We start from the raw sequence: 10,999 nt of genomic DNA, 5'->3' as shown, positions 1-10,999 counted from the left end.
CGTTCAAGCCACCTGCAGCGGCACCTAGCGACCATTCGGGTGAATTTAGCGTAAGCAGCTCGTTTCTACGTGTCCCCCAGCTACGTGAAATCCCGCTCCCAGCTTCCACAGGAGTAGCAGCGATAGGTGAAGGGGTAAAAAAAGCAGAACGGGAGTCGGTCAAACATGGGGGAAGTTGTTCTGCCACGCCGCATGTTCCTCTGGTGCATGGCGGTCATCTACTTGACTGCTTTTGTTTCCCTCTACGTGCAGATACCAGGTGAGCCTCTCAACTCTGCAGCCCAAGAAGCGGCTAGCTGACTTCCCTTAATGTTATGTGTTAGCCTGTTAGCTGGGAACTTGGCGCTTCCTGTGTGTCCGTTCCTCTGCTTTCCACGCCGTTAGACGTGGTGAAGAACCGCCTGGAAGTTTCTTCATCCCGGGCACGGTCAGCCTGCAACTGGGCCAAATTTACAAGCAACCTGTTGTAAAAAAAAAAACACATACGGTGGCATTTTGAGTCACAGCACACCCGAACTATGTTTTTAATGTAAGGGGTATCTCTGCAGCCCAGTTAAGTTAAAAAAAAAAAAAAAATTTCCTCCGCCCATATTTGAAAGGAAATGTATTTGGGCTATTTTTTAATTTAGTCGCAATGGCAACATGACTTTCCACTGCAAAGGTTACTACTGTTTATTTTCGTTAATTTTTACGCCATAGTACATACATTTGCAACATTGTTAAACTTGTTAAGAACTGGTGGTTATAATAAAATATTTTCATTCATTTTACTTATAGAACTGCATCACATATGTATGACCAGTGTTGTTATTTTTCGATTCCACCCAGCAGGTCACCAGATTATAATGACTCAGATTATAATCTCCAGCACTGAGAAGTAAAATTCATTAAAAAGAGTAACATAATGAATCCACTGCTCACCACCAGCATAATCAGTACTGTTGCTTTCCGTGTTTGTGTGCAGGTCTGTATGGAAATGAGGGGCTGCTCCCTGCCCGCTGGCAGCTGCGATACAGCGGGAAGCCTCTGGTGGAGCAGCTGCTCTCCTCTCCCACGCTGTTGTGGCTGGGACCTCGGCTTGGCCTGGACACTCACACTGCCATGGAGCTGCTGTGTCTTATCGGTGCGGCACTGAGCCTTGCTGCCACGCTGGTGGAGGCTTTTCGAGACAGTGTGGTGTTCTTCTGCCTCTGGGTCTTGTACCTGTCTATGTATGAGGTGATTTTGCACGGTGGTAATGCGCTCTTCTGTTTTTTCCTGTCACAGTATTTCTCACTAAACTTTTGTCTGTTACAGGTAGGCCAGGTTTTCCTCTACTTCCAGTGGTGAGTGCAATGCAGTTCATTTTTTTCCTGAATACCACACAGCTTCTAAAACAGCAGCTGCTTAAAGGAGATCATTTTATCAGTGTGCTGCAAGGTCTCTGCTGCTGTGCAACACTGTTGTAGATGCAATTTCTTACTAGTCTCTCCTCTTGCTTTGATTGCTTGCTTTTCAGGGACAACCTGCTCCTAGAGACGGGGTTCCTCTGTATCCTTGTTGCTCCCCTGACTTTAATCGGAGGGTCACGAGGGGTCAGAGAGCACGATCGTGTCACCTTCTGGCTTACTCGCTGGCTGCTCTTCAGACTCATGTTTGCATCCGGGGTGGTGAAGCTAACCTCACGTTGTCCCACCTGGTGGGGCCTCACAGGTACGGATGAGTGACTGTATGGATGCCATTTATGCTGTCTTTACACAGTGGTGTCATGTTTTCTTTTCCCATTTCATTCTGTCATTTTCCTCCATCTGATTACTCTCTCCCTCTTTTTGCTGTGTGTTGAGCAGCCCTCACGTATCACTACGAGACTCAGTGTATCCCAACCCCTCTGGCCTGGTTTGCCCACCAGTTGCCGGTGTGCTGGCAGAAGCTGAGCGTGGTGGGAGCCTTCGTTATCGAGATCGCTGTTCCGTTCCTGTTCTTCAGTCCACTGCGGAGGCTCCGACTTGGAGCTTTTTACTTGCAGGTGAAAAGAAATGAATTTTTTCACGTTTTGCTTTAGTTTCACCTGCAGTATTATCAACTTCAATGTTAGCTCTAAAATGAAATCAGTCTGTTTTCTCTCCTCGTGTAGGTGCTGCTTCAAGTCTTCATCATTTTGTCTGGCAACTACAACTTCTTCAACCTGCTGACTGTGACCCTCTGTCTGTCACTTCTGGATGATCGCCATGTCTATTTCTGGTTGCGCAAGGCATACAAGACTGATAACGGGAATGATGGTATGAAACTTCATTGCACAGCTGCAGCCCAGGCGATGTTTCGTAGGCTAAGGCGTAGCTGTTTGTCACGAAGAATGCACATTTTGTTTTATCTCAACTTCCTTCAGACTAAAAGAAATATTGAGGACAAACTTTGCTCACTCTCTCTCTCCACTGTATTTAGACTCAAAGCTGTGGTCGTGGCTGTGTTACCTGCTGGAGCTGGTGGTCTGGGCTCTGCTGATTGTTGGAACAATCATCTGCTTTGACCTGCATCTGGATACAGCTAAGAAAGGCATCTCCTCGCGGACAGGTGAGTGTTTCTTTTTTTTTTTCTTTTTATGTGCCTGTAACCAATTTTGCTTCTCTTTTTTCATGTTCCTTAAAATGTCCTTGGCAGCATTTACATACCACCAGTTTAACCTGTTTCTGAAGACCGTCACTATTCCCTGTATCTGGATCGGTGTCCTCTCACTCACCTGGGAGATGGTTACCTCTCTCTTCAGGTAAGATTGACCTATAAATGGTTGTGATGTGTTGCTTGTTGAGCAGTTGCCTTTTAGATGTTGTGCAACTTAACATCTAACTTTTATTTCTAGGTGTGCGTGTGTGTCTGGTTTCTTTAAGAGGTTTTGGGGAACGGTCCAGTGGACGGTGTTCGCAGGGGCTGCAGCTTCAATGTTCGCTGTCAGCCTGGTGAGTTCTGTTGGAAACATGGGAACTGATAAAGCTCATAAGCGATCAGCTGTAAATCGCCTGATTCTCTTTCAGGTGCCGTTTACCTTCATAGAGTACGATTCCAACTCCAGGTTGTGGCCAGGAGTGCGCCAAGCCTATGAGATGGTTGATCGCTATCAGGTAGTCAACTCGTACGGTTTGTTCAGAAGGATGACCGGAGTTGGCGGGCGACCCGAGGTTGTCATTGAGGGAAGCAGTGATGGGGTCACATGGACGGTGAGAACTTAAACAAGATGTAAAATTCTCTAATTTGTAAATTAGGAAAACTGCATATTTCATAACATTAACTTATTTTCATTTAAATCTTTTTTTCTTTATAGGAGATTGAGTTCATGTATAAGCCAGGGAATCTGAGTGCACCTCCTCCTGTGCTGACACCCCATCAGCCCAGGCTGGACTGGCAAATGTGGTTTGCTGCTCTTGGGCCCAATACGCAATCTCCATGGTTCACCAGCCTGATGTACAGACTCCTGCAAGGAAAAAGAGACGGTATGAACACGTAGAGCGGAGAGCTGCATTTTCCTTGTGCAGCTGCTTAATGGGAAGTTCAGTTAATCAAATTAGGGGGAAAAAATCCCATGTTGTTTGTTTATACGGTTTTATTTGAAAGCCACATTTTATGGTATTTTTAAAGGTGGTGCAATCAAAAGAAAAAGTAGCAGGAGGCAAATAAAAATCCACCAGAGATCCATGTTACAAGTTTTCTGTTCTACCTTAGTCTTGACTTAGACTATTCTACAGTGCTCAATTACCTTGGTCAGGAACAAACAGTTCTCTTAAAGTTTGCTTTGTGTTCTGCAGTTGTTGAACTGATCCAGTCGGATGTATCCCAGTATCCATTTCACCAGCAGCCGCCTGCCTATCTGCGAGCTCACCGCTACAGATACTGGTTTACCGAATCAAAGGCTGACGGGTCAGTGCTCTCTGGTTCTCCTCGTGCTTCATTGTGTTTGCATGCATTGAAGAAACTTCACTGGAAACATTTCACGGCTTGATTTATTCCTTTATTTCATTTTCTGGTGTTTAAAAAAAAAAAAAAAAAAGTGACTTTAGACATGCATACTAAATTTAATGCAGGTTTACTTATTTTATCCTAAAACTAGACCTCACCGACTCTTTGTTTGCAGCTCTTTCCCAGAGCGCTGGTGGAGGAGGGTCTATGATGAGGAGTTCTATCCCATAGTGCATCTGGGAAACAGTTTCCTAGAGGGCATGCTCAACCAATATGGACTTAAGGTAACTCTCGAAAATGCTTTCCTGTATTCGAAGAGCTTAATGTTCGCTCCTGATTAGATTTAGGCTTCTGGATAGTTGTTCCACAGAACCAGATTTTTGTGTTTGAAGCCCTCCCTGGGACAAAAAAGGCAGACCAGTCAAAAGAGAAAAGAGGACCCACTGTACACCAGTGTGTCATCCTTTTCAGATGAGTTGTAGAGAATATTACAAGTGGTCAAAAGTGTGGGGGAGGGTGAAAATGAGATGCGGCATGCAGTTCTATTTTCCTGCATGAATTAGACTACATGTCCATGACGTATGCCAGTATAGGAAGCAGTCGGTTTCATAATTTCAGTGTGAAAACAAAACTAACATGATTGGTGATGTGATGTAATAAAAACACAAGCCTTAGTTTTCCAGCTCAAAAGATCCAGTGTTAGCACCACCACTGATCCACACTGATTTCTGTTTATAGGACAAGTCTCCTCCGCGCCGTTTGTCCAACACCACTGTTGCCCAAGCGGTGAGGTGGGTGCGCTCTCAGGTCAGAGGTGTCCCTGCGCACACACTTATCTGGACCCTGATTGCCTGCAGTGCCACCTTCTGTCTACTTCAGGGATTGCGACATAAAAGCAAAGATGCAGAGAAGCCTTCAGACGCTCACAAGGCCACAGCGACCGATCGTACTGAAAATGCGGCCGACGGCTCTTCTTCAGACCATCGTGAGAAGTCTGATGAACAGCAGGCAGATGAGGAGGCTGACAAAGAAGCAGACAGTGAAGACGAGGTGGAAGAGGAGGGAGAAGAGGAGAACGAAGTTGATGAAGAAGATGAGGATGAAGAAAGGATAGAAAAAAGATGAGGGCCTTGAAAAAGCTACTGGTAATCCATCGTAGACTGTTATCACGTCTGCCTTTATAAAATGTTACCAAGATGACCAAAGAAGATGTTTTCTGTATTTTTGTGTTTCCCGATCAGCCACTCGTTAACAACATGCCTGCCTTGTTTCACCAACACTTCACTGCACCACACTGTATCTCTCTGTATTTCTGCTTCATCACTTTGCAGAAGTTTTTTAAACATTTTAATGCCTTCCTTGTCAGTTCTGACATATACAGCTGAACACCTGGAGAAACCCAGTTTAAAAAAACCAAACAAATCATGTAGAATGAAACGAGAAACGATGATGTGGGCTCTGGTTTGTCTAGCGTTGACGCTACTGTTCGGCACAGTTTGTCTCCCGCCTGTGCTGTTTGCGTCTTGCTGTATGTACAGAACTAAATCACACAAGCACTTTTCCCCTTTTCTACAAACGTGTGTTTTGGGTTTTGTTTTTGTTTAAGATTTCAAATTAAACACATGGAACACTGTAGTGTTTTGAAATCTTTTTATATATATGTAACAGTACAATAAAAGTGAAATTTTGATTTGTACATGCTTTATTGTATAAAATAGGCATTATTATAATGATTAGAATATACAAAATAAGATTGATTTATCCAGTAAAAACTAAACTATATACAGAAAGACACCAAGTCCAGCTATACATTTAGTCAGTGTCACAATATAGAAAATCATTCCACTAACCGATTTCTAACAGTGTTGTCGGTGATTTTTCTTTTTAAGCGTTCCTTTTGGTCCGTTTTACCACTGCAGTACTCCAGGACAGTACTTGTCAATCAGAGACCGGTAGTACACCTTCAGGTTGTTGACGTCAGGCAGATCAGTGGTTTTTGTGTACAGGTCAAATTTGCTGTAGATGAATCAGAGTTAAGTCCTGGGTGCAAAACTTGACTGAACACATTTTACATGTGTGTTTAAGATACTCACTTGAACTCTTTGACCCAGGGCAGCATCTTCAAGTCTTTATCGTTGCACAGATGCATGTAATCTCCATGGGAGTGCCAGGGGTAGAAGGAATGGAAGCGAATCATGTATAAGCCCTGGAGGGAGACACAAATTAGAGGTGTCTCCAGTCACTGTATGCATGGAAAAAACAAATGTATTTTTTCCACTATAATCGGGATTTATCCACTAATTCTTCTATTCTACCCCTTTTGTTCTGATGCCTAATCTTTGACCTTTACTCCGGTTGTGTTGGAGTTGCAATCAGTCTTTCCCCACAAATTAATCCAATTAAATGTTTGGTTCTTAAACCTGCTGAAATCTACCCTGGTTCTCAAAGAGCACCAAGCAGAACTGGCACCATGTCAGAGGAAAAGAGGAATTAGTGTTTAAGCTGTTAATTCAGAGCCAAGACTTTCCTGTTGCCTAACACTTTTGTGCCAACTATAAAGCTAATTGCCCCCGATAAAAACAATTTAAGGTAATAATTAACTCACCTCCTCTGGGATGAGGCACTTGTTGAACTTCATAACTCTATAGAGATACTCTGAAGACAAGAACGCAAGGGTGTAGATCACAGTGTAATAGATAAATGCTCTTCTATAGTAGTAGAACTTTTAAAAATAATTTAAGTCATGCGTGGCTGATGATGCTTCTTACCATCGTGGCCCCAGGACATGAGGACATTGTCAAGGCCACAGTTTGGTTCGTAGATCCCAAACTCAGTGCTAAAGGGGGAAAAAACATAACAGGATCAACTCCCTGCACTTTTAATAATTAGACTACAATTTACTGTCAGCAGTCATAATTTTACAAGGAGCATATTTTCAATAGCACAAATAAAAAAAAAATTTTTGGTCAGCTGATTAACACCAACTGTGGACTGAACAGATGCAGATGTGTGTTTTTATGTCCACTGAGCAGTTTGCTTTCAAGCACACTTCGTTAACTTTTTTTTCCAATGTTCTCATCTGTAAAATATGTGCAATTATTTTGTGAAATTCGCAGAGTCAACGTCAGAATACCAACTTGTATTTGGGATTATTGTCATCTGGATTTTTCAGGAAGGTGTTGTTTCTGAACACAATGGAGTTTTGAAATTTGCAGCCAACGGGGAAAGTGTCGCCCACTACAGCCCACTACAGGACACAGAGACACAGACAGTTACCTTAGAAACCTATTAAAATTAAACATGAAACAAATGGGATTTATATAGTAATAATAACAATAATGAGCAATAAACTAAATGAACACAACTGTGTTAAAACTTCCGTTTGAGGAAAAGCAGCTCTGAAAACTTTGAACAGATGAATCTGCTGTGCCAGCTTTACCTATCTTGGACCTATCCCTCACCTGCGGTTCATCCCAGAGAGCCATGATCTTTCCGACATCATGGATCAGACCAACCAGCTGGAACCATTCTGAGAGGTACAGTAAGTAAAAGATATTTACTCTATAGCATGAGCTTTTCCACAGTCTCGGTGCATTTCTGATTCTCTCTCTGCACTTTACCTTTGTCTGGGTGTTCTTGGCGGATGCCTTCAGCAGTCTGGAAAGCGTGGAAGGAGTTGGGGAAGTCCACATCGGGATCAGACTCATCCACAAGCTGGTCTAGAGACATGATGGCATCCATCATCCCCATCCGGGTGTGGTTACAACCGTTCCATTCAGTGTGCTGCATCAATATTAGACAGTTAAATAACTCCAAGCGGTGTGTGAAAAATGCTCTGGTGAACAGATAGAAGTGATGCTATTCAGCGGTCAAAGGAGCTTGCAAAGAAAAGCGTCTGGACTTCTTTAAGTTGCTTGAAGACGTTTCACCTCTCATCCGAGAAGCTTCTTCAGTTCTAAGGTCAAATGGTGGGGAGTCCCAGATTTAAACCTAGTGGGAGTGTCTCCCCACAGCATGTTGCTGGGTCTGAAATACACTGGGATGTCATGCTTGGAGAAAACTCTCCTGAGTTTTTCTGATACACCGGCTACATAGGGGATGACAATGTTGTTGCGTCTGTCTTTCTTATCCTCCCTCGCTGGTGTCTGATCTTCTTTTCTGTGCCTCTTTGCTGACTTTAAGAACGCCCATTTAGGATAGCTGCACGTTTTGAGTGCTTCCTTTGCATGCGTGTGTTCCTTGCACATGCGTGTGAAGGAACACACGCATGTAAAGGTTGCCGGTGTATCAGAAAAACTCAGGAGAGTTTTCTCCAAGCAAGACATCCCGGTGCATTTCAGACCCAGCAACACGCTCAGACAGAAACTGGTTCACCCAAAAGACAAAACTCCAAAACACAAACTTAGCAATGTGGTGTATGCTGTACAGTGCAGCGAGGAATGCTCAGACCTCTACATTGGAGAGACCAAACAGCCACTTCACAAGCGCATGGCACAACACAGAAGAGCCACCTCCACAGGACAAGACTCAGCAGTCCATCTGCATCTAAAGGACAAAGGTCACTCTTTCGAGGATGCCAATGTTCACATTTTGGACAGAGAGGACAGATGGTTTGAAAGAAGCCATCTATGTCCACTGTGAGCGACCATCTTTGAACAGAGGCGGTGGTTTACGACACCAACTGTCTGCCATCTATAATCCAGTTTTGAGTTCCCTCCCCTAGACGCCTTAACGACCACGCACATCCTGGGCCATCTGACCTCAGGAATTCGCATGATAAGGTGGGGCCAGGTTTCACAATGAGCTCACCCGAAACCCTGGCTGATTGGGACCCACACCCAGTTCCACACCTTGGCTCAGGCGATTAGAGGATCATCAGGGGGTCCTTTTTTCCCTCTGTGGGGGGATACTCCCACTAGGTTTAAATCTGGGACTCTCCACCATTTGACCTTAGAACTGAAGAAGCTTCTTGGATGAGAGGTGAAACGTCTTCAAGCAACTTAAAGAAGTCCAGACGCTTTTCTTTGCAAGCTCCTTTGACTACGATGACCTGGATGACTGAGAACCTTCACAGACACGATGCTATTCAGCAGTTAACACTAATATTCTGCCGTTTATAATAAAGCAAAAGCACATCATGTTGTCAAATATATGACAATATATTCAATGTATAACTTTGTGAGGAGAATTAGGTTAAGTAAACAATGTTAAGGCCAGAGACTGGTCTGTGATTCAGACCTCTTTCTTTTTTGTTTGCTCAGTCTGAGTCAAGTTTGCTCATCCAGAGGCAAATCCAGAGGTCGCACAAGTTCAGTGTGATTGACTAAAAGCTGCCATTCATGAATCTGTAACTGATCATTTCACATAGTGACAGACCTTATTTTTAATATCCAGGTCTCTTTTTTAAAATGTTCTCTTTGTACCAGGTTTTACTCACTGTTTTTTTTTTCCTTCTAATTTTCTCACCTTTTGGTTTACAAACTCCACTGTTTGATAGGTGTGCATCAGGCTGTACGTGTTGAAGACACGGTCAATTAGGTTTCCGCTCTGAAAACACAGACCAACACCAACAGATTCTCAAAAGCAAAAACTGATTTCCAATGTTTCCGTGTGTTTTTTTATGTGTAATATCGTTACGTATGTTGCTAAATAGACTTCGGTGAACAGGTATTGCAAAGGGGTTATATACAAAATTTAAAAAAATTACCTGTTTCTCAATTATCTTTGTAGCTGTGTTATTGTACTTAATTGTAATCAATCAGCTTCCTTTTGTCCACTTACAATAAACAATAATTTTTTTAACTGCATAAATAAAGGATACATAAAAGTACCTGCCAAAAAGTGATTGCGGCTTCTACCTTGTTACAGGAATGTTGTTTGTTGGTTAAGAGGACTTGATATAATTCACGAGAGATATATTTGACATATGTTTCACATATTGTAGATCAACAAGTTATTTATAGCAGTTTAAATACAAGCAATCAGTTTTTGGCACAACACCGGCCAATGATTGGTCGCTCAGTGGATCTAACAAACACACTCTAAAGGACTAAGTTCTGCCCCCACACCATTTATATATTACATATACATATGTACATATTAATTAAACTTATATTTACATGCTTTTTTATCAGTATTTATTATAATTAACTTTGTTTTTATCAATATTTATTCCCATTGTGAGAGTATGAATATTTATACTTTTAATCCTGTTTTTAACACTGGGTTACATAGTTGTTTAGTTAGATCAGACCATCAAATCAATGAGCTTCTCGGAAAATCTGCATTAGACTGTAATGTTTGATTAGTTAAAAATCTGATGACATATGCAGAACTGTGTCAGCCTCTGCTGATAAAAACTCAACTATCTTTCAGTGAGTTGACCCCACTGTGGAAGCTTAAACTCAGTGAATGACTAAATGAACTGAGTGAATGATCTGCTGTTACAGAACTGATCAAATTAGCCAGAAGTCAGACTCTATTGAGTAGAAAATAAGAACCTGAACTCCCCTTGTGGTCAGCCTTGGGTTAGTGTTAGGCACATTTTGATATTTTGCTTAAGTTTTGGCTCACTCTGAAGCTCAGCTTTTTTTTTTTTTTTTAAACTTAAAGCAGTTATGTCTGCCTGTAATTATAACCTCAGTTTTTTCCTTCAACTCATAAATTAATGTGGAATTAAGCTGGTTTGTTTAATTACCTCAAAGTTTCTGTAGTCTTCCTTGTCTTTCGCCTTACTTGTCTCCAAATTTGGCCGATATGCCAGAGACGGGTCCGGACCCTTTGAGCAGTAAAAAGTACATTTTCAGATTTTACAAAGCTATGCAGCAACTCTGCTTTCAAATGAATGGTGTGAATGGGCCAAAATTAAACTTACAATGTTAATGATCCTCATGGCTGATAGGTGAAATCACAGTTACTGTTGGGTTGTGATGGGTTGTGATGCGTCGATGCTCTGGTGGTCACTGTCCGCCTGCCCATATATATCCTCCTGGTTCAAACTGTAACCTTTTTGACGTGCATTGGGGGCTAGGTCTACAGCAATGTCCTGTCACACTTTAACCAAATTTTATGT

The 10,999-nt window shown here is 42.4% G+C and overlaps 2 protein-coding genes across 2 annotated transcripts; one reads left to right on the top strand and one right to left on the bottom strand.

Annotated features, from left to right (window-relative positions):
- The first annotated feature begins 16 nt into the window (after positions 1-16).
- Positions 17-5,315, top strand: lmf2a (lipase maturation factor 2a). The gene is made up of 14 exons (XM_004553271.5): positions 17-259; positions 965-1,218; positions 1,297-1,325; positions 1,499-1,692; positions 1,827-2,005; positions 2,114-2,258; positions 2,422-2,550; positions 2,638-2,743; positions 2,837-2,933; positions 3,009-3,191; positions 3,296-3,464; positions 3,777-3,888; positions 4,103-4,211; positions 4,666-5,315. The coding sequence occupies exons 1-14, from the start codon at positions 166-168 to the stop codon at positions 5,050-5,052; spliced, it is 2,187 nt and encodes a 728-aa protein (XP_004553328.1). The 5' UTR covers positions 17-165; the 3' UTR covers positions 5,053-5,315.
- A 68-nt stretch (positions 5,316-5,383) lies between these two features.
- On the bottom strand, positions 5,384-10,897 carry miox (myo-inositol oxygenase). The gene is made up of 10 exons (XM_004553270.6): positions 10,802-10,897; positions 10,625-10,705; positions 9,394-9,474; positions 7,548-7,710; positions 7,389-7,456; positions 7,065-7,174; positions 6,696-6,763; positions 6,533-6,582; positions 6,021-6,133; positions 5,384-5,943 (listed from the first exon to the last, which is right to left on the bottom strand). The coding sequence occupies exons 1-10, from the start codon at positions 10,817-10,819 to the stop codon at positions 5,835-5,837; spliced, it is 861 nt and encodes a 286-aa protein (XP_004553327.1). The 5' UTR covers positions 10,820-10,897; the 3' UTR covers positions 5,384-5,834.
- Positions 10,898-10,999: the final 102 nt, after the last annotated feature.

Source organism: Maylandia zebra, linkage group LG7 (genome assembly GCF_041146795.1).
Source record: "Maylandia zebra isolate NMK-2024a linkage group LG7, Mzebra_GT3a, whole genome shotgun sequence".
NCBI lineage: Eukaryota > Metazoa > Chordata > Actinopteri > Cichliformes > Cichlidae > Maylandia > Maylandia zebra.
The sequence above is the reverse complement of the archived record's forward strand: the minus strand, read 5'-3'. Positions and strand labels throughout refer to the sequence as shown.

Excerpts from the sequence above, each read along its gene's own strand:
- lmf2a (XM_004553271.5), top strand. The coding sequence starts at position 166 with ATGGGGGAAGTTGTTCTGCCACGCCGCATGTTCCTCTGGTGCATGGCG. Across the intron at positions 1,693-1,826 it reads CACCTGGTGGGGCCTCACAG|CCCTCACGTATCACTACGAG; the intron begins GTACGGATGAGT and ends TGTGTTGAGCAG. Across the intron at positions 3,192-3,295 it reads GTGATGGGGTCACATGGACG|GAGATTGAGTTCATGTATAA; the intron begins GTGAGAACTTAA and ends TTTTCTTTATAG.
- miox (XM_004553270.6), bottom strand. Across the intron at positions 7,711-9,393 it reads TGGAGTTTGTAAACCAAAAG|CACACTGAATGGAACGGTTG; the intron begins GTGAGAAAATTA and ends ATATTGATGCAG. Across the intron at positions 7,457-7,547 it reads CCAAGAACACCCAGACAAAG|AATGGTTCCAGCTGGTTGGT; the intron begins GTAAAGTGCAGA and ends TGTACCTCTCAG.